This window comes from Macrosteles quadrilineatus, unplaced genomic scaffold (assembly GCF_028750875.1).
Source record: "Macrosteles quadrilineatus isolate MER2022 unplaced genomic scaffold, UCM_ALF_1.0 Scaffold_3__2_contigs__length_128488019, whole genome shotgun sequence".
NCBI classification, from domain to species: domain Eukaryota; kingdom Metazoa; phylum Arthropoda; class Insecta; order Hemiptera; family Cicadellidae; genus Macrosteles; species Macrosteles quadrilineatus.
In genome coordinates, this window is record NW_026542596.1 from 63,785,482 (window position 1) to 63,805,027 (window position 19,546).

At 34.8% G+C, this 19,546-nt stretch overlaps 1 protein-coding gene across 1 annotated transcript; it reads right to left on the reverse strand.

The window, feature by feature from the left end:
* Window positions 1-486: 486 nt before the first annotated feature.
* Window positions 487-18,222, reverse strand: LOC128989256 (nuclear receptor subfamily 2 group E member 1-like). Its single transcript, XM_054411132.1, has 8 exons — window positions 18,072-18,222; window positions 7,787-7,868; window positions 7,118-7,136; window positions 5,787-5,922; window positions 4,678-4,907; window positions 3,897-4,034; window positions 3,140-3,350; window positions 487-773 (listed from the first exon to the last, which is right to left on the reverse strand). Exons 1-8 carry the CDS (start codon window positions 18,220-18,222, stop codon window positions 487-489), a joined length of 1,254 nt encoding a protein of 417 aa, XP_054267107.1.
* Window positions 18,223-19,546: the final 1,324 nt, after the last annotated feature.

Genomic DNA, 19,546 nt, shown 5'->3' on the forward strand with positions numbered 1-19,546 from the left:
CTGCAATAACAATCGTGGAAGGAAGATTTTGGACCTTTTCCGTTAATTCATTACCACTAGTTTTTAGAGCAATATATTATTAGTAGTAGAAGTGGTAGTGAAGTAAACTTCGGTTAGGTTAGGTTAGGTTAGTATAGAGTTTAATATAGAGTTAGAAATAGGCCCTACCTAACCTATCCTAAACACTCACTAGTGGTAGCGAAGAGAAAATGAATTAAATATAGACTGTCAGCCGTGCTGTTGTTACCATGGTTACCATAGGTTCTGGCGCACACCGCTGGGAGCGCCGTGTAGTTACGTAGCGCGTAGGCCGTAACTACATGGCGCTCCCACTGGTGTGTGCCAGAACCTATGGTAACCGCAGCACAGCTGACGGTCTGTTTTTTTTCTATGGTGGTAGTGAACTAACGGAAAATGCTTTTATATGGATTCACGTTCAGTTCACTCCCAGTCTTTTCGTTTGACAGTTCACAACCTCCTCTGCAGTCACTGCGACGGTGGGGACAGATGCAGGGGTATGTAGGGGTAGGACCGCTCGAAGGACGTCTTGTACATGTCACAGAGTAGACGGACGATGGGGATCTCGCCGATGGTGCGGCGGAAGAACAATTCCTCGATGGTATCCGAAGAAACGGCCTGCAGAGACGGTAGCAGCAGCAGCAGCTTGCCGAAGCGGTGGGGCTGGGAAGGGTAGCGGTTGCTGACGTAGTGGTCCAACGTCACTTGGGTCTGGTCCCGGAAGGAGGCTACGGACGTGACGTCACAGAGAGTACCTCCGTGGACAACTGCAACATAATGACGTCATCAGGTGGAAAAATGTATGGGAAATGAAAGAGAAATTGATTACACAAAGTTTCTAAGGTTTGATGAGTAATTTGGACTGACAGTTAGTTTTAATGAGTAACGAGCACTCATCAAATGTGTTCAAACCAAATAAAATCAAATCCATTTATTGCCATCAACATTATAAATACATACATGTATAGCAACGTCATACAATTTCATCACAGTATATCCATTAACCTACTTAATATGTTGGTAATAAGTCAGTAGGTAAATTGATGTTTTTAGAATTGAGTTATAGGACTTATTTCAATGCTCGGCATTTTGATCTTAGAAAACCTTAAGAAAATCTCTTTATAGCTCCTGTTTGCCGTAATATATTTTCTCATGCTTCATATACGTTTCTTGAGTATTTATTGTCTTAAATGATGTTTGCACATTACACCTTTTCACTTAGAAATTATTTTAAAATCCCGTCCGATATTTGGACAGATTTATTTTTGAAATTCGAAATTGAGTCCTTTCGAAATATAGTCGCCTAAAATATTTCTATTTTGATTAATAATGAAATCTCAATCAATAGAAAGTCTATCTCATTGATATATCGATGGTCTATCTACGATGTTCCAAACGTTAACGGTGAAATGGTTAGTTTTAACGGATTTGAAGGTTTGACAAATAGTATCCCACGATAGTCAACTTTATCATACGCAACTTGATAAATTTAAATACCTATAGCACTCAACAACATTCCTCAAGTATCCTAATCATACAAGAGTTAATTTTGGACTAGTTCCAGTCTCTGAAAGTACTGTAGTTGACCGAAGTGGGACGGCTTCTCACAAAGTCAATGTCATTAGGAATCAAATGTGGAAAGAGATACACGCAGTGGGTTCAGTGACATATCCAATGCGGCTGGCTTGACTCAGCTTCACTGACCTTGGCAATTATCGGGACCACCAAAGGAGACATTTCAATCTCAGAGTTTCGTATATTCACCCACACGACACACGGGTAATAAATAAGCCAACTTGTCCTTGCAAATCAATCCCATCTGGTCTTTGATTATCTTAAATTATGTGAGTAAATTCATGGCACGAAGAGTTTGCGAGGTATCACTTTAAACCGCTAATTTCCTCGAGTAAGATCAATGGACGATAGTGTAGGGACGTCAATACTATGAGAATAATGGCATGCACTAATTAAAATATTCAATAAAATTGTTTCTTGGTGTTTAAAGTCATATCGTCGAATAAGACATATTTAAATGGTGAAGTTATTTAGCATTTTTATTTTTGTAGCCTCGATTAAATTTTAATTAGTGACTGGAGTGTCTAGGTCCCAAGTGATGGACAACAAGGAACAATAGGGAAATACACTACTGCTCGTGGGATTGGTTTCGTTTTACTTAATATACACAATCTTTTGTGCTCTAAAATCAATTCAAATTGGTTTTATGACCAACATATTAGAATAAAAATTACAGAACAGTACCATTCAGTAGGTTAAACATACTGCAATATGGATTTAGCATTCTTATGGACCAGATAAAGGCAAGTTTTAAGCTAAATAGTTCTGTAGTTTAAGTAGAGGGCATTATTTTGTTTAACATTTCATTCTAGCTACATAACTGATCATTATATTAACCTGATTAAACGACATTATAAGAAAAAACTGCTTGTACTCTAGCTGTACAACTAAACTATAATAGTATATCTCATCACTTAGACCTAAAGTGTCTCTTTTTGACCCGAGGTCAAGTTTTAGGATCGACGCGAATCTGATGTCGAAAAATGAGCGAGGGTTAAAAAGACACTTTTTCCCCGTGTGGTGAATTGTATTTTTTGTCATATTGCATCATTCATTAACAAACTAAGCTAGAAAATAAAATAATCTTTATGTAAAGATAACCTCTCAAAACGACTTCCAGCTTGTATTCAATTCTGCTAATGCAAATTAGCAGTTGCTGTTTAGTAAATTATTCAATCATTTGATCTTTTACGATTGTGTTACAGTACATTATACCATCGATAAGAAAAACCTTGCCTAATAAATCAATCGATAAATAGTTTTGATCGATTTGTTAGCCACAGTCAAATTAACAACTGTTCATAACAGCAGATTTTTACTCTCTAGGGACTAAAATTCTACTTTAGAACCGCAACGCATGCATTAAAACCGGCTGTGTTTGCTGCAGTAAGACGATAAATATTTAAATTCTGCCTTAAAATAAATTTAAAACGATTCGTCAACATCAACGCACTCTAAATGGTACCAACATGAAACATTTAAAACAGGCTTCCGATTTTACAATGGAATAAGAAGTCTACTGTTCAAAGTTAATTTCAGTACCTACCGGTTTTAAACAGGACAATGGCTCTAAGCAAGTTGTATTCTGTGGCGTCCAGATGAAGTCCCCTCAGTTTGACGATGGATTCCTGGAAGATCGTCACCTCGTGGGCGAGGTCCTGGGAGTCCCTCAGGAGACAGGTGAGGTTGAGAGGAGGGAAGTACTCGGCAGCTCCCAGGACGAACAACTCTCTCCAGCTCTCCTCCAGGAGTAGCAACTGTGGCGAGGAATAAACATTGAGTGAGAGGAAGAAGTGACAGAGTGGGGTTGAGAAAGATGATGTTTACACATATCTATCTAAAATGTTTAATTTCAAACAAGATTAAAATGATCACTGAACTATTATTCATACATATACAATTGGAGGTAGCACTGAATAAGAGAATTGTTAGACGTTGGCGAACATTTTGTACAAGAGGATAAAGTACTCGTATATTTTACATAATTACATTTTGGCTATTTGATTGTGCGATTTTACTTACATCAAGACATGAACCAAACAGCTGGATTCCCCTAGTTGGTACCAACATAACAAAATTACATCCTCGATTATCTAGCAGATTTACCGAGTCAGAGCTACCTCTAGTTGAATTTCTAGCTAAAGAAAATTGTGATTATAAACGTGATGCAGCGAAGTAGTTGATCGGCATTTCTACCTTTCATTCGAGTTCGTATTGAAAATTGTTTGCTACCCACTCTATTGGTTGTCATAGTTCAAGCTATCATATGTCTGACATCATTATTTTGTACACCGAGATCTTACCTGATCTTTGAGGGCGAGGTAGGTGAAGGCAGGCACACTCTTGATCCATGTAACTGTCATAAACAGTATTCTGGCGGCGTACTCGCTGATGGACTCGGGAGAGTTGAACATGAGTGGTGGAGGCAGCGAGCAGGGCTCCTGTAGACAGATGTTATAGTGAGATATAGCTACAGATTAGGACAAATAACAAACCCGCGTCTTCCTAATTTATTTCAACTGTCCCCAAACGTATAAATCTGACATTAATGATGCAGCAGAGAAAATTTGCATAATAATAATACAGTAACACCTCAGGACTGTATTAGTAATCTATACTATTATAAAGAAGAGGTAAAGTGAATGAAGGTTTATTACTCGCCGTAATCACAAGGCAATTATTGTTCGAAAAAAGCCACTGAAAGTAGCTATCTATTTAAAAAAATATGTATACTGATATTCGTGTTACTAGTTTCAAGGGTTGTTTGATGTTTTGTGCGTGGTCTGTAACTCATTTGGTGCTCGGAGCTAACTACTTTAAAATAATTTGTTATTCTGTGAAGACATAGGTGGAATAAAATTCACAGTACTTTGATGTCAAGTTAAAGAGTTGTCAATAATTGGCATTAAGCAATAAGAAGCATTATCTAGGTCTCAATCTTTTTTGTTACGAGCACGATCAAGGTCCCGAGGACAAACCAGTTGCAAATCATTGACATTTTGACACCACAGAAAAAGAGCGAGTTATTTGCCTGATTGCATCGATACGTCCAGGGGCAAAACCATCTCAATTGACGATACTGACCTTGGGTAAGGGCGTGGTGTAGAAGTAGGGCGACGGCGGTGGTAGGAGATGTGCCGGGGGCGAGGGCCGGGGAGGAGACGCTGTGGAGGATGACACCTTGGGCAGGGCGAGGTCCAGTACGGAGGGTGCGGACGTTGGGAGGGCGAGAGCCCCTGCCTCAGCGTCCTTGAAGAACATAGCCACCTGTCGACGCAGGGTGGAGTTGCGAGGACCTCTTTCGTGCTGGACGGCTGCAGGATCAGAATCAGAAAACGTTTGGGTTCAGTAAAATTTACATTTGACATATTCTGTTGTTTGTAATTCTATCGTTTTAAATCGTATGGTTTGGATCATAAACTTAATAAACACAATCAAGCCCATCCGTACACAGGCACAATTAGGGTACAACTTAATCATGAGTGTTAATTAATTTGTTTAATTAAAGCTCATCCAGCTTATTGTTCATTCTATGATTTTAGAGTTGTTGGATAGTGCTCGACATAAAAATTATTCATAAAAAATCTCCTAAAATAAAGTACTGTCCAAAAACTTCTATTGCTCTTTAAAGTTGAAGAGGCCACCTAACTATTCTAATTAATTTTAAAGAATTTTCAAGTAATTATTTTACAGTTATAAGCACCTTTAAATAGTAGCAAAGATTGCCTAATTTTTTTTACGAAAGTTTGATTCGGTATTTTAATAGTCAATTATTATATGCGGGATGCATACAACATTTCATCTTAAAAGGTAAACTTGTTTACTGTCTTTGATGTCTTTGGTTCTTTGAATGTGAACTTTTACCTTGTTTACAATATCCCCCTCCCCTTATTCTTACCATCGATGTATTGTGTTATACATTGATGGTTCTCAAATTTGAATTTCTCAAGCCTTTTTCTACATCCTGTTGCCAACTTCTGATTTGACTTCCTCCTTTTCTTACGTAAAATTTGGAAGTTCATAGATTTTTTCTGAAGCCTATCTTAATCAATTTTTTTCACATGGCCTAATCATTTCAGTCTTACAGTTGAGACTGGGAAAAAAACTATGCCCTCTTTTCCCAATAAGTCCATTTATTTAATTCTTACATTTAATTACCAAAATAGTTTAGTAAACGTGTCTCTTACACATACCGTCCTTGTTCATGCCCGCCTGCACACACTTCCTCAGTCTACAAGCTCTACATTGGTTCCTGTGGGTTTTGTCAACGACGCAGCTTCCTTCGCACTTTGCCTTGCACACGTACTGTCTGTTGCGACGGATGGACCTCTGAAAATGTCAAGCAAAAATGTTATTAAGTATAAAAAATGTAATTTACAAACAGAAATTGTTTAATGATTATTTTGAAGACTCTGGTATTTGGAAATAATGTACAAAAACTCATTATTCAGATTATTGGTGGTTTCGACATAAGTTGGAGTGTAAACAGTCGTTCTGGTAGAATTTGTATAAAAAGTACAAATAACCAGGTTTTTCAATTTTCAATTCGATATTGTGACAGTTCACTACGGTGACAATGGATTTAAATATCTTTTGAAGTGTTCACGTATACTGATTATCCACTTCAGTGGTTATCCGTAATTCTAGATGGAAAAATTACAAATTCACCTAAACAACTGATGTTTCTTTAACTAATATATGTGCTTATTCAGTTGACGCATAAATGTTACAATAAACAAGTTGTATACATAGTTGTGTGTTCTACCATAAAATAAATAGGCAGCGGTAAAATATAATGAATAAACACACAGGGTAACTACACGCACGTTGATGTAAAATAACGTATCTATTTTACGGTTCTGCCAACCTCATCCGTTGATGGAGTTTCCAAATGGTCATAATATACCTAAAGCTGTATTTTAGTAATCTTCCCTTTAGAATGCCACACTACAAACCACAACATAGTAAATTATTCTTGACGTTTAACGATGCAAAATGTTTGATAACCGAGTGTTTATCATTACGTAGACTTTATAACTTAAAAAAATAGATATAATTTCACAACCACACAGGTTTAATTCAATAAACGATTGTTATTGTCTTCACACAAACTGTTCCCTGTTTCATCTCATCTCTTACAATGATTGTAATCAGGCAATGTAATTGAAATAGCTGCAGGCATGATCTACAACCCCTGATGGGCTGACTGCATTGTAAGTCAATCAGGGAGGGTTTCAGGACAGCTGCGAGAAGTCATCCCTGAGGAAGATCCAACATGGCGGCCAGTGGGGGGGGTCCAGCTGTCTTGTCCTCCATTGAAATAATGTTTATCGCCCCCCCCCCTCCCCAAGGCACCCATAGCACCCTAGTCAGAGTCACTGATTTTCTGGCTTACCCATTGATGTTTAGAATGGCTAGAGAATATTTTAATGTGCATAGTTGAACGTGTCTTTGCAAAACTGTATGTTTAGTTTAAACTATGTGCTACAGTAATAATATACTGTATGAAATAAACTATAATTACCTTGAAGAAGCCAGCACACCTGGAACAGAATAAGATGGTTATGTAGTTTCAAGTTGGTAAATTACAGTATTTGGTTAATATAACTTCCCAAAGCATACAGTAGGGATATACGTTTAACATAGCTTGAAAAATAACGTACAGCACTGAATAACAACACTCTTCAAATGATGTAAGAAGAATCTTTTTAAATTTTTATTGCCCCAATACCAATCATTCGTCTGCATGCTATCATCCAGTCAAGGAAATATTTTTAAGAACTCATCTGATTGGATTCACCATTGAATTGCCGAAAACATCAAAACAATACCAGGTGGAAAATTCTAACAACTAATTTGTTATTATTATTGCAAACAATAAAAATAATGTAACATTATTTTTCATGAAATGAAAATTTTTTAACAGTTAAAACAAAATTTTATTGAAATTTAGTTTTAAAATAAAAAAAAAACTTAAGTGCATTGAAGACACCTCAATTTAACAAGCCTGTAAAAATGTTGAAATTATTTAATCACATTCTAACTTATCATAGTTGAACTTGACATAGTTGTATCTAAATATAATGTAAAACAAACATTAATGCAGTTTGGAAATATCTTCATCGAGTAAGGTCTGCCTGGAAAAATATTTGAAAAAAGGAAATTAACAAATTAAAATATTCAGCAAACTCACCCATCACAGGCGAAGATTCCGTAATGTTTTCCGCTCGAGTTGTCCTGGCACACTTTGCAGGGGATGTCATATAGTATCCGGCCTGTAACACATATCATGACGTCATTTCCGGTCACAGTGCAGGAACGCGGTAACAACGACATGTGTTCATCACAACAATCACCTATCAGCTGATCAGGTCATCTGGCCCGGCAAGCATTGGACCGTGGCTGGGGTGGCTAATTGTTACCGATATGGGAAATCTTAGTTCCCATAGTGTTGTCACCCCATCAATTTGTTTGCCATATGGGACATTTAATTGTTTTTTCCTCTTTGTAAATGGTATTCTGCGATGAACTAATTTTGGAAGTTGTGGATTCATTTTGGACAATGCTTGGACAAATATATTCTGGTGGTAAAATATTTGACTTTGTAGACTTGAGTGAAATTATTATAGAACCTGTATCAATTTACATCAAATTCAATCTTCTGTTGTAGTGTAGAAAAACTTAAATTCAGTACCATATATTAAATAAAAGTAATTTATCATATAAAGCATTGCATTTCAGCACAAGATGCCAAGAAATATTAAAAACGTGTATATAAATTAAAATGTAAATAAATGCACATATCAGTCCCAAAGTTGACGCCACTAATTGTCTATAAACACACGTAATAACGACCACTTGGGGAGGCGTCAAGACGGAAATCGTGGTCGCTACGTTTACAATAGCACTTGCCGTAATGAGGGGGTGAGTGAGACCTGTACCGGAAACGCTCAAGACTTCCGGTACATACACACCCTCGTCCTTGCATTGTGCTGTGGTTGTGGGCGCGAATCAATCAAAACACTCGTAACTCCCTGTCTCTACCTGACAATTTTGATTTAATTATCAGCTGTTATTTCTGACCTCAGCACTCGAGGAGTGGGAGCGCACGTGACGCAATCAGAGCAATTAGTACTAGTGATCATGCGGGAATACTGTTTGTTTCAGAGGTTTGAGAATGAAATAGTTATTGGCGAGTGTGGAAAGTTTCTCGAGTGCAGCAAAAACACTTTGCGCTCGTGTTACACATTATATTTTTCCTACAGAATCTACAAAGCATATAAATAATGAGTCTTCCAAAACACTATACACCACGTTTTAGGTTAGTATAAATCCAAGCGTTGAACGGAATTGGAAAGAAAACACTGCACCAGCTGATCGTAGTCCTTATTTGTTGATATAATAAGTGTTTCCAACTTATTTTCAAGCGTACAAGGATTACGTGCATAAAAAACACGCTGTTTTGTGTTGTTTGGTTGGAATACTACAGTGCGGAAAAACAGTGCGCAAAAGTAAGTAAATGCATCAATTAGTGGCTTTCTGTCTAAAAATCAGTGCAAGGAAGCCCATTTCGTCGGGTGACTGTAGGGAAAAATTACTTGTAAGTATTTTCACTGACTTGGACTTCATGGAAACATTAAATGAACTTTTCATGCTATCGCAAAACAGATGTATGCTTCAACGGGGTTACGATTGAGTGTGGCGATGTCAAATAATGGTTCCTGTCATATTTCAGAATAGGTTAAGTTAATCCTAGGTTATAAAATCACGGGTCAAGTTACTATAGCAAATGTACAATAAATACCCCTACAGCCTTTATTTAAATAAAAAGAATTAGTAAAGTGTAAACGTTAAAACTAGATCTATATGTACTAGACAAAAACATGTTTTGAAACTTTTTATGCTGACAAATTACAACAAAAATTGGAAATGCATCTTTCATATATTCTTTGAAAACAACTAAAGTATTAAACATGATAAACTAACCATCAACTATCGTTATTGCAACACTGGCATATGATTTGGGATGGTGAGAAAGTAAAACGAAGTCAACTTTTATTTAAATAGGAATTGCTACTAAATTAGTTGGAAACGTAAAGGGTCTTAGCTAAAAAAGTCTAGGAAATTTTTCTTATTCTTTGTAAAGCTTTACTTCACACGCTATGTAATAGAATTAATCGTTTGTTGATTTCCTTAATGGCCGACAGCGAGTTTAGTGAGTCAAAGTCAACTTTACGCTGACTGGCTGACTCTAGTCAACAGTCATTGAGAAACATCTAGAGCGAAAAGTAAACATTTACCGAGCAACCGGTGCTTTTCACCATGGCCGAGTTACTACATTAATAGATTCAACAAACTTTCCTACAAAATCATGTTGAAGACAATTTTAAGTTGTGTTTCTTGCCATTACAGACAGTTAGCTCGGTGTATAATTTTTTTGAAATTTTGACAATTTTTTGACCATAAAATTACAAATTCATAAAAATATATTAAATGTTTTCTAGTTTTGCAACAACAAAGTATTCAATGTTATAAAATGCTCCAATGGGGGAGAAAAAAACTAAGTCGACAGAGAGTAACCGAACGTGAAACACTTACTATATAAGTACTTCAGATTATGCAATATAATTATGAGACAATTAATTTGTAGGGCCAACGAGGTGCTTCTGAGAAAAGATCTTTTGTATTTTAATCATATTAATACACGCTTTCTTGTTAAAACAAGGATTTATAGGTACCTCTTGTAATATCAAAATTTACCGCAGTTAGTTTAGCGTCTAAGACTAAATTGTAATAACACAATTTAACTTGTGTCGTAGCTTGTCAACTTTCATGAGGAAATTGCAACGTCTATAATCATGATGAAATTTGTATAATATTTACTTTCAGATAAAACTCCCTAAACAATAGATAACTCGGCTGATTAAAAAGATCTCGAAATCGTAATAGTTAAGAGTAAACTAAACACTTTTTCCTACAGTCACCTGACAAAGTGGGCTTCCTTGCACTGACTATATTGCAGAAAGTTGCTAATTGCTGCATTTACTTATTTTTGCTGCAGTATTATTTTGCCACACACCATTATATTCCACCCAAACAACACCAAACAGCGTGCTTTTATCAAGCAAGTAATCGGTGTACTCTTGAAAATATGTTGGCACACAAGATACTACGACTACGATCAGCTGGTGCAGTGTTTCCCATTTCGTTCAACGATTCGATTTAACCTAGCCTAAAAACGTGTTTAAAGAACAATTATTTATATGCTTTATAGAAACTGTGAGAAAAATATAATTTTTAACACGAGAGCAAATTGCCTTTGCTGCACTCGAGAAACTTTCTACACTCGCATGCGGCTCGTGCGCAAACATTTCTCTCTTGTGCAGCAAAGTTCCACTTAGCACACTAGTGACACAAATCACTTTTACACGTCAGGACGTTTCTTACCTACGATTGTGATAATTTAAGTAACACAGAAAAGTAAGGAAAATCTCTCTATGATATGTAAGTTAAAAAAAAAAAAACTAAACATCGTATAAATACACAGGATAGCACATTTTAAACTTAGAAAATCTCAATTGATGTTGTATACGTTTTGATAAATAGTAGGCAAACAAATACTATAAGATTGTGTAGTGCAAAATAAGCCTATGTGGGTTTTACGTCATTGTAATCTCCCTGACTATAAGTTTAGTATCAATTTCTCCATAGCTCGCGTGATCGGTCAGCCCAGGGGATGCACGTTGTACAGTGGAGGGTGCGGCATTCCCACGGTTACCCTGTCTGTAGATATGCGGGTGTCGCGATTTCCCTCCACCCCGCCAGATGACGCCGGAAGTGATCATCCTCAATCCGGACCCGGAAACAAGTGCTTACTCACCAGGTGAGCGGTGAACTACCGATGATGACAATGGCAGTGGCAGTAAGCACGCTATTGGGGTGCGCCACAGCTGATCATCAGAAGATTAATGATGTTGGGTATGATTAGTTTGGAGTTTATTTAATTATTAATGGTTTTAGAGTAGCAGAGTGTTGTAAATGAGTTAAGTGTACGGTGGTCTACTTTCCCTAGGGATACTCGTATACAGTAAACTGGATGGACGCTCTCGATATGCAATAATACCACCGCCGAAGCAAACCTGCAGACTAAGCGAATTTTCATTTACCTGGCTGGATTCCTACTACTGTAAAATATTTCATGAAAATTATCAGATTTATTTACTAATTCAATAACATTAATTTTAATGAATACCAAGGTTTGCTGCTACAGGGGAAGTATTGAGGTGTGTTTTTTTATTGAAATGGTGATAGCTTAGTATGGAGTAAACAAAATTGCCAAATAAAATATATCCATAAACATGCAAACTACAACAGTTTATTTATTCTCCTTTAGAAAAAACATGGACATTTTAAATTTAAAGTTTTTTTAATTACCTCCGTAACCGTTAGGATTGTATTCCGCTTCAATATACAAAATTATTTCTTTTTTTAAGCTATACAAAATGGTCTGGAAAGAAATAGTAAAAGTGTTTTTTGAGTAAAAAATGGGAAAACCCAATTTTTACCCCATAAACACCTGTTCCCATAGTCCGATCATGCTGGTTCTTGAACTCGTTCGAATAAATGTAAGTTGGTTTACGCGATCATTTTTGCTTGAGATCTCGTGCTAACGGACACACACGCACATATATACTGTATATATTTATATATGAATTTGAATGGATGGTGTTTTGGTCTCTAAGGACCTCAAAATGAAAAATGATATCGGTCCCGGGTCTAGGTCTTACCATGAGACCTACGATAATAGCTTATTCCCTATATGGGAAATTCGCTAAAACTCAAAGAGAAACATAAATTAAATTGAGACTCATTTAGTGCTGTCACATTTAGGACAGCACTGGTAAAAGCTAAAACCACCACATTATACGTTCGTACTCAATGACCATGAACAAGTTAGGTTAAAAAATGTTCTTTGTAAGCAGTCAATTATTTTTACTATTCATCGAGCAGATTATCTCCGAAAATCTGTTCCCAGAAGCAGACCTAATGAGCCCATGACTTTACCCACCCTTGTACCTGAGCTACCATTCACTCTGATCTGAAGCTCTTCGCCAGATCGAGTCAGACATGCGAGAACAAAAAGATCTTTTGTGTTTTCCTGGAGTGGTCGAGGGTTGGAGTTTTGAAACATTGTAAAACCGTCCCAACCTAGGTCTAGATCCAGGAGATACCAGTGCTACTGTGGTAGGAACATCCCTGCGTGATATGAGTAATTTGAAGTTTAGGATGTTGTTAAGTTTATCGCCCTTAGGTTTTGACATATTCTGAAAGTAAATTCTCCTAACCTTGTATAAACGAGGTCCAAATGACAAAATGGTATTTGGGTCAAGAATAAATTTAGATTAGGATTGAACCGATAAACTGCAGTATTGAAGGCAAACGCTATACTCTCGTATACTCGTATACTAGTTAAAATAAAATATTCCTTGTCTTTTGAAGTTGCAGTTCTGAATACCAATAAAACTATGTTTGGTTACATTTGATTACTATGATATCGATTAATCTTTTTTATACTTATTTAAGTGTTCCATTTACAGTTGCGCACACTACTTTACGTACGACAGTGTTTTAATTACTAAAAATCACTACTCATAATTTCTAAGAGAGGTAATATTATCGTTTATAACCTCTCATTGACACTGACAGTGATGCAACGAAACATTGTACCAAACACCAAATGCACCACTCAACAGTTAAATTGGCCTGAACAGCTGATTAGATGAAGTTCGAATCATTACAATTTGACTTCTTTTCTCTCAATCCTTGAACCTCATTGGTCCGTTACCCTTGTTGTTATGAGTAAAACTATGCTGTTATGAAAGTAAACAATGTTATTATAGGAACTTTTCAATTCGAAGAACTTAACTGAAACAACCACTTTAAGAAACGGTCATTGGTAATTTTTTTTCAAACGTCTTGGTACCAAAATGCACAAATACTATTCGATCGAGATTAATTAAGTCACGAGTTTAATTTCACCCAAGAATAAGAACGTAAAGCAATTATTTTTCTCACCCCTTGGGTCAAAAAACTCAAACAAAGCGCGGTTGTTGACTCCAGTTAATTATTTTTTTACCCGTTTCACCCCAAACACTTGCTCTTTTACCGGGCGTTGACTCCCGCTCCTCATATTGGTGTTTAATTGACACCTGGACAAAGGACTGTGAGCGGAGAGTGTATTTCTGTAGCAGGTCCTCACAGTAGCCGCTGGATGGGTTTCATCTGTTGTTTAGACGTTTTTTGTGTATGGGATTAGCAAGCCGATGGCTTCTGGAAGGTATCTGGCGCCGACGACACTTTCGTTAGCGACGTGGAAGGGATGCTGAAGGTGGACAGAAAGGAAAAGGGGAAGATCTGACGGCGGGATCAATCAAAGAGGAATTTTCATTGTAGGCCTACTATAAACGTTACACGAAATGGGAAACACTGCAACAGCTGATCGTAGTCGTAGTATATGTGTTACCAACTTATTTTCAAGCTAATAACAGCACGCTGTTTTGGGTTGTTTGGTTGGAATACAATTGTGCAGTAAAGAGTGCGACGAAAGTAACTGCAGCAATTAGCCACTTTCTGTACTATAATTAGTACAAGGAAGCCCACTTTGTCAGGTGACTGTAGAAAATATTGTTTACAATTTACTACTAAATTTTTACATTTCTAATATTTCTTACTAATACAAAGATTAACAGCAGAGATGAGTCTATAAAATCACAAAACTACAAATAAAGGACAAATAATTTAAATAACCAATTTCAGCCAGGGAAATTATTAATATCTTAATAATACATTCTTGTAAAAAGTGTAATTAACTAATGGTGTTTTCATTTATAATGTTTTTGAAGTGTTTGAAACACGAAACGAGAGCCAGATTAATTATATTGTTTTATAATAATTTAAATATTGAAAAGGGAACTATTTAACTATTTATATTCTTTCTTTGTGACAAACGTAGGTAATTGGAATTTTCTTAGGAGGAAGGAGAGATCTTAAAATTTGTATGAGAGATTTTTTACAATTTAACTTCCCTCATAATTACTACTTAACTATAAGAATTTAATACTATTGCTCGTGTAAAATCATTCAACTCGTCCAAAAATCAAATAGGTACAAATAGTAAATATAAACAATTGTAGAATGCTGTGTTCGTATGTGCAACTGTTTCAGATTGGTAATGTGTATTTACTGACAATGAACAAGTTAGCAAATTTCCCCATAGGGATGAAGCTATTACCGTAGGTCTCATGGCAACACCTAGACCCGGGGCCGATTTTGTTTTAATTTTGATGTCCCCAGAGGCCAAAAATCCCATCCGGTCCATGGGAATGGGGTAAAAGTGGGGTTTTCTCAGTTTTTACCCTCTAAACACAAAATTTCCCAATTCCTTTCTAGACCTTTTTTAAAGAGCTTACACAAATAATTTAGTATATCAAAGTATTTTTGTATGGTTACGGAGAAAATTCAAAAAATTTTAAATTTGTAATTCACATATAATTCTTATGAAGAATATAGTAAAATATTGTTGTTTGCTTATCTGGATATATTTTGATGAAACTTGGTGAAATTTATTTATTGTACACTAAGCTATTAATATAAAAAATAACACTTTATTACCCTCCCTGTACATAGGTAATTGTTAAACATAATGTTATTTAAATATATAACATTTTTTATTATTATTTTTTTAATTTATTTATTACATGCATGGCAAACGCCATTTTACAAGAGAGTTGAGTTGACATTGATAAAAATTAATTGTGACTTAAAGTGAAATCGTTATAGTGTGAGCAATAATTAAATATTATAACAAATATGAAATAATAATATGCAATGTAGCTTTACATACACAAACAATGACATGCTAAGTCTAATTGTAAAAAAATAAGTAGTCAGATAAAAAAATAAATCAGAATAAATACTTATTTATAAGTATAAAAAGCTTATTTGTAAATATTATTTGTAAGTGTAGCCTTCAGTTGTACTTTTTTTCTGACTTAGCTAATGCAACAAATTTTTGTAAATTTTTAGCTGAATAAACGAATTTGAATTTGATACTGTATACAGTTTCACCAGTCTAATTTTTCAATCGCATCCAAGATATTTTCTTAAAGGATTTATTTCATACAAAGACACTGTAACAATGTAAAACTGTGTCGTTATTATCGAGTTAGTTTAAATTATACAACACGCAATATAAAATCAAAATAAAAGATCTATAAAAGCGAAATATTGTACGTTTCACTTAACATTTCACCAAACGATTTACCAGAAAGCACAGCCAATAAGAAAATAAGTAATTTATAGGAATGTAAACGTTAATTTGGCTGGAGTTAAAATACAAACACTAGGAATTTCGCTTACTAAAACTCTTTCGTTTGTTTACTTATCGTGTTAAATGGTTAAATACAATTTGAAAGACCATAATGCTTATATTCCCAACAACGACAATTAATAAAATTTGTTAATAGCTACAATTAGAGGGTTGGTTTATATTGGGAGAAAATATGATGAAACCAAGACTTTGTTGACATTATTATTCAATTTATTACGATTACCAGATGATAAAAATGTACACAACGAAATCTCAGTAAAGTTGTGTTCATTATTTGTTTATATTAATGTTGTTACTGTATCAACCTTTTTCAATATCAGTCTCAACCTATCTCCTATGGTTTGAGAAGCCGGTCCGATTTGGACATTCCAAAGCACAAAACTGCGTTTAAAAAAATCATTTATTTTACAATGGCATTCAACTGTTCAATGCACTGCCCACTCCCTTGAAGATGGAAAATAGTGTGGACAAATTCGGCAAAGGGGTTATGAGTCTTCTTTTGTCACGCTGTTGTTACAGTGTAGAAGACTTTTTAAGAAATCAATGATTTTTAGTTTTTAGATTTTATCCATAAGAAATTTTGTTTTTATTTGTAAGAGAAATTTTGTTGACACCATTTTGCAGTTTGTAACGACTGTCAAAAATAAAGATGTTTGAGTTTGAGTAAAATTCGGACATTTTGTTGACTACAACTCTTCGTGTTAAAAACTCTAGTGTTGAATGTGGAGTTGAAACTGAAACGCTTGAATTCAACCATGAACAATTATCGTATTAGTCAACGTAAAAATCAAATTTGTATAATTAATTGGTGAAAGTACAACCAATTTGAGACTACAAATTATGTAGAAAAGGGCGAGCAAGAACCCTATACAAATACAGATTATTACACATTTATATTAACATTTCATGATGTTAAATTCAATCCAGTAATAAATTATCAAAATGAAATACAAGATGTTGTATAACAACAATAAATATAGTTTTGGAATCAATGACATAGAAATTATTTTTTATTTTCCGTGAATGTGAAAAGGAATAAAATGTAACTTGTATTACATTTAATAACGTGTTTGAAAACCGAATATAAATAGATACAATAGTATGCATGTTAGTTAAACTAGAAAATTATATGTAGGCCTACCAGTAAAACTATTTTAAACCATTTAACACAACATAAAGCTATAACATGAAGGAGGAAAACATGGAATGATTAAATAAGCACTGTTTTAAATATAAATAATGTGTTCAAACTCAATTTCAAGTCTGTACAAATGACAAACCTGTAGAATACTATCATAATTATATTATTAACTTTTAGGTTTATATTTTAGACTTAAAATAGTTATTAGTCCTTACTTGGAGGAAACATGACTTAAGTTTAACAAAAACTAATTGCTAATGAACCTGTTAAATAAAGTAAGTTGCGGGATTTTGTATGTAATCTATGCAAAAAAGCGAATTCTACTACCAAGAGGTTTACAGTTTTGTGAAAGACCCTTTTGAGTTGAGACGCACTTTCCCGGGTTTTGATTGATTTAATTCATTACTTTTATTTTAACAAGTTTTAAGTACTTTTTATCACCATTTAAAATTAATATCATAATTTAGAAATGCTATAGATTGTTTACTTAATCTTTTAATGTATAGAGCTGTTTTACTAATGACAACTTAATCTTTCTGTCAAAATACATTCAAACCATCTACCATCATACCAAGATACGTTTTAATTAGAAGTATAGGCCCCTAAACGCTAGTAAAACTTTAAAAGAATGCCAAATATTATCTGTTATAATGAATCGATCTAGCAAACACAGTACAAAATAGACAAATAATTAAAGTTTATTTTCTTACAAAAAACATCGGAGAAAAATTGAAAATAAATTGATTCACTTTATAAAGGTGCAATAAATTAAACTACTCATCAAAGTATTTCATCAGACAAGTTTTTCATAAATATTAGTGACAAAAATGTTTTTCCTATATACTAAAATAAAACAAAACACATTGACGAAATAAATGCAAGAATGAAACAAAAAACTTTTACAAACAAAATCAAATTATGAAAATGATAAAATAAGGGTGTACTTACTAGACGTGCCTTGCAGCTTAGGCTGCATGTGATCCATGGATTGTTGCATGACACAAACACACAGTTGACTACTGACTATGAGACTTAAGTCGTGACTTGGGCAGAGTCGAGCCGCTACCCCGCAGCGAGCTCTCCGATTGGTCGGCGGCATCCCCTAGCCCCGCCCACCACCACCCTCCCCACCCCTCCACAGCACGCTCTTATCAATGGCTTTATTGGGACAATAAATACTTGCGATAGTCACTCACTTACTCATGAGTTAATCACTGTTACGCAACTTGACCAGATCTTGGTGTGTGATTGTGAAAGAAATGTGAACAAAACCGAAGTGAATTACTTTAGAATCAATGGAGTAGTGGGCTTAATTGATCAACAAATATGACTGGAAATTGTTCTGCAATTAATTCAGCAGGGAAACTTAGTAATGCACTTGATTGGAAAATAAATTGACAAAGGAGACAGTATGGAATGAAACTTAAGCCTTTGGAAAAAATACAGTAACGTGAACAGCAAAGAAATGTGAATAGAGGTTACATTTTTGAGAAAATTAATTTAGTTAGTTACTAAAATTTACTAATTTAGAAACAAAAGTGAAAGTGGAAGACTGATTTTGGTAAATAGTTTAAAATCGGCGGAGGAGGATATAACAACAGTACTAGCTAATATAGTAGTAAAGTACTACATTGGCTATACAATTTAAACAGGGGAAACAGATTTGGAGGTAATTAAATTATTACCAGGGGGTTACGATAATTTTCGTATCAGAGAATATACAGGAATTAATAAGATCGACCCATTTTGGGATGATCTTTTTTAAACAGCCAGCTAAAGCCGCGAGGTTAAAACAAACGTTTGCAAAAATCAAAAAATTGCAAAATTGTTTTCTATATTTTTTCAGGGTATTCAACAGAAATTTTGTATACATAATGTATTTACATAAATAAAAAGTATGTTTTAACAACAAATAATTTATTAATTTGTTTGTTAGCTTTGGTAAAAACGCGACTCTAAAAAGTGAATGTATGCTAAAAGATTTTGAGCAAAGGACACATGAGGTGAATTATTAAATTATATAGTTAGCCTTCAGCCTATTCTATTCTATTCTATTCAGGAACCTAATATTGATTGACATTAAAATATGTATTTTACAAGTAAAAATAAAATCCAATATTGGGTATTTATAATAGTTTCCTTTATTACACTTTATACTGATTGGAGCTCTTTGAGATTGGGCCTTATGCAAATGTTGTAATTGAATCACACAATAACAGCTGATCATATTGAAGCTAAACTTACTAGGGCTATTTCGACGAACAGCTGTTAACAACAATGAATGTTATTTAACAAAGTTCAATTTTATAATGACTGTACAATTTAAAAATAACGTGGCATTTTTAACATTAGCCTTATGGGTTGCTATGGTGGTTACAAGATAACAACGTATATTTAAACAAAGATCATAGCATACGCTTATT

Coding starts and splice junctions, on each gene's coding strand:
- LOC128989256 (XM_054411132.1), bottom strand. CDS start 18,222: ATGCCGCCGACCAATCGGAGAGCTCGCTGCGGGGTAGCGGCTCGACTC. Junction 7,869..18,071: donor TAAGCTGCAAGGCACGTCTA/GTAAGTACACCC, acceptor TATGTGTTACAG/GCCGGATACTATATGACATC. Junction 4,908..5,786: donor GGCGGGCATGAACAAGGACG/GTATGTGTAAGA, acceptor CTGATCCTGCAG/CCGTCCAGCACGAAAGAGGT.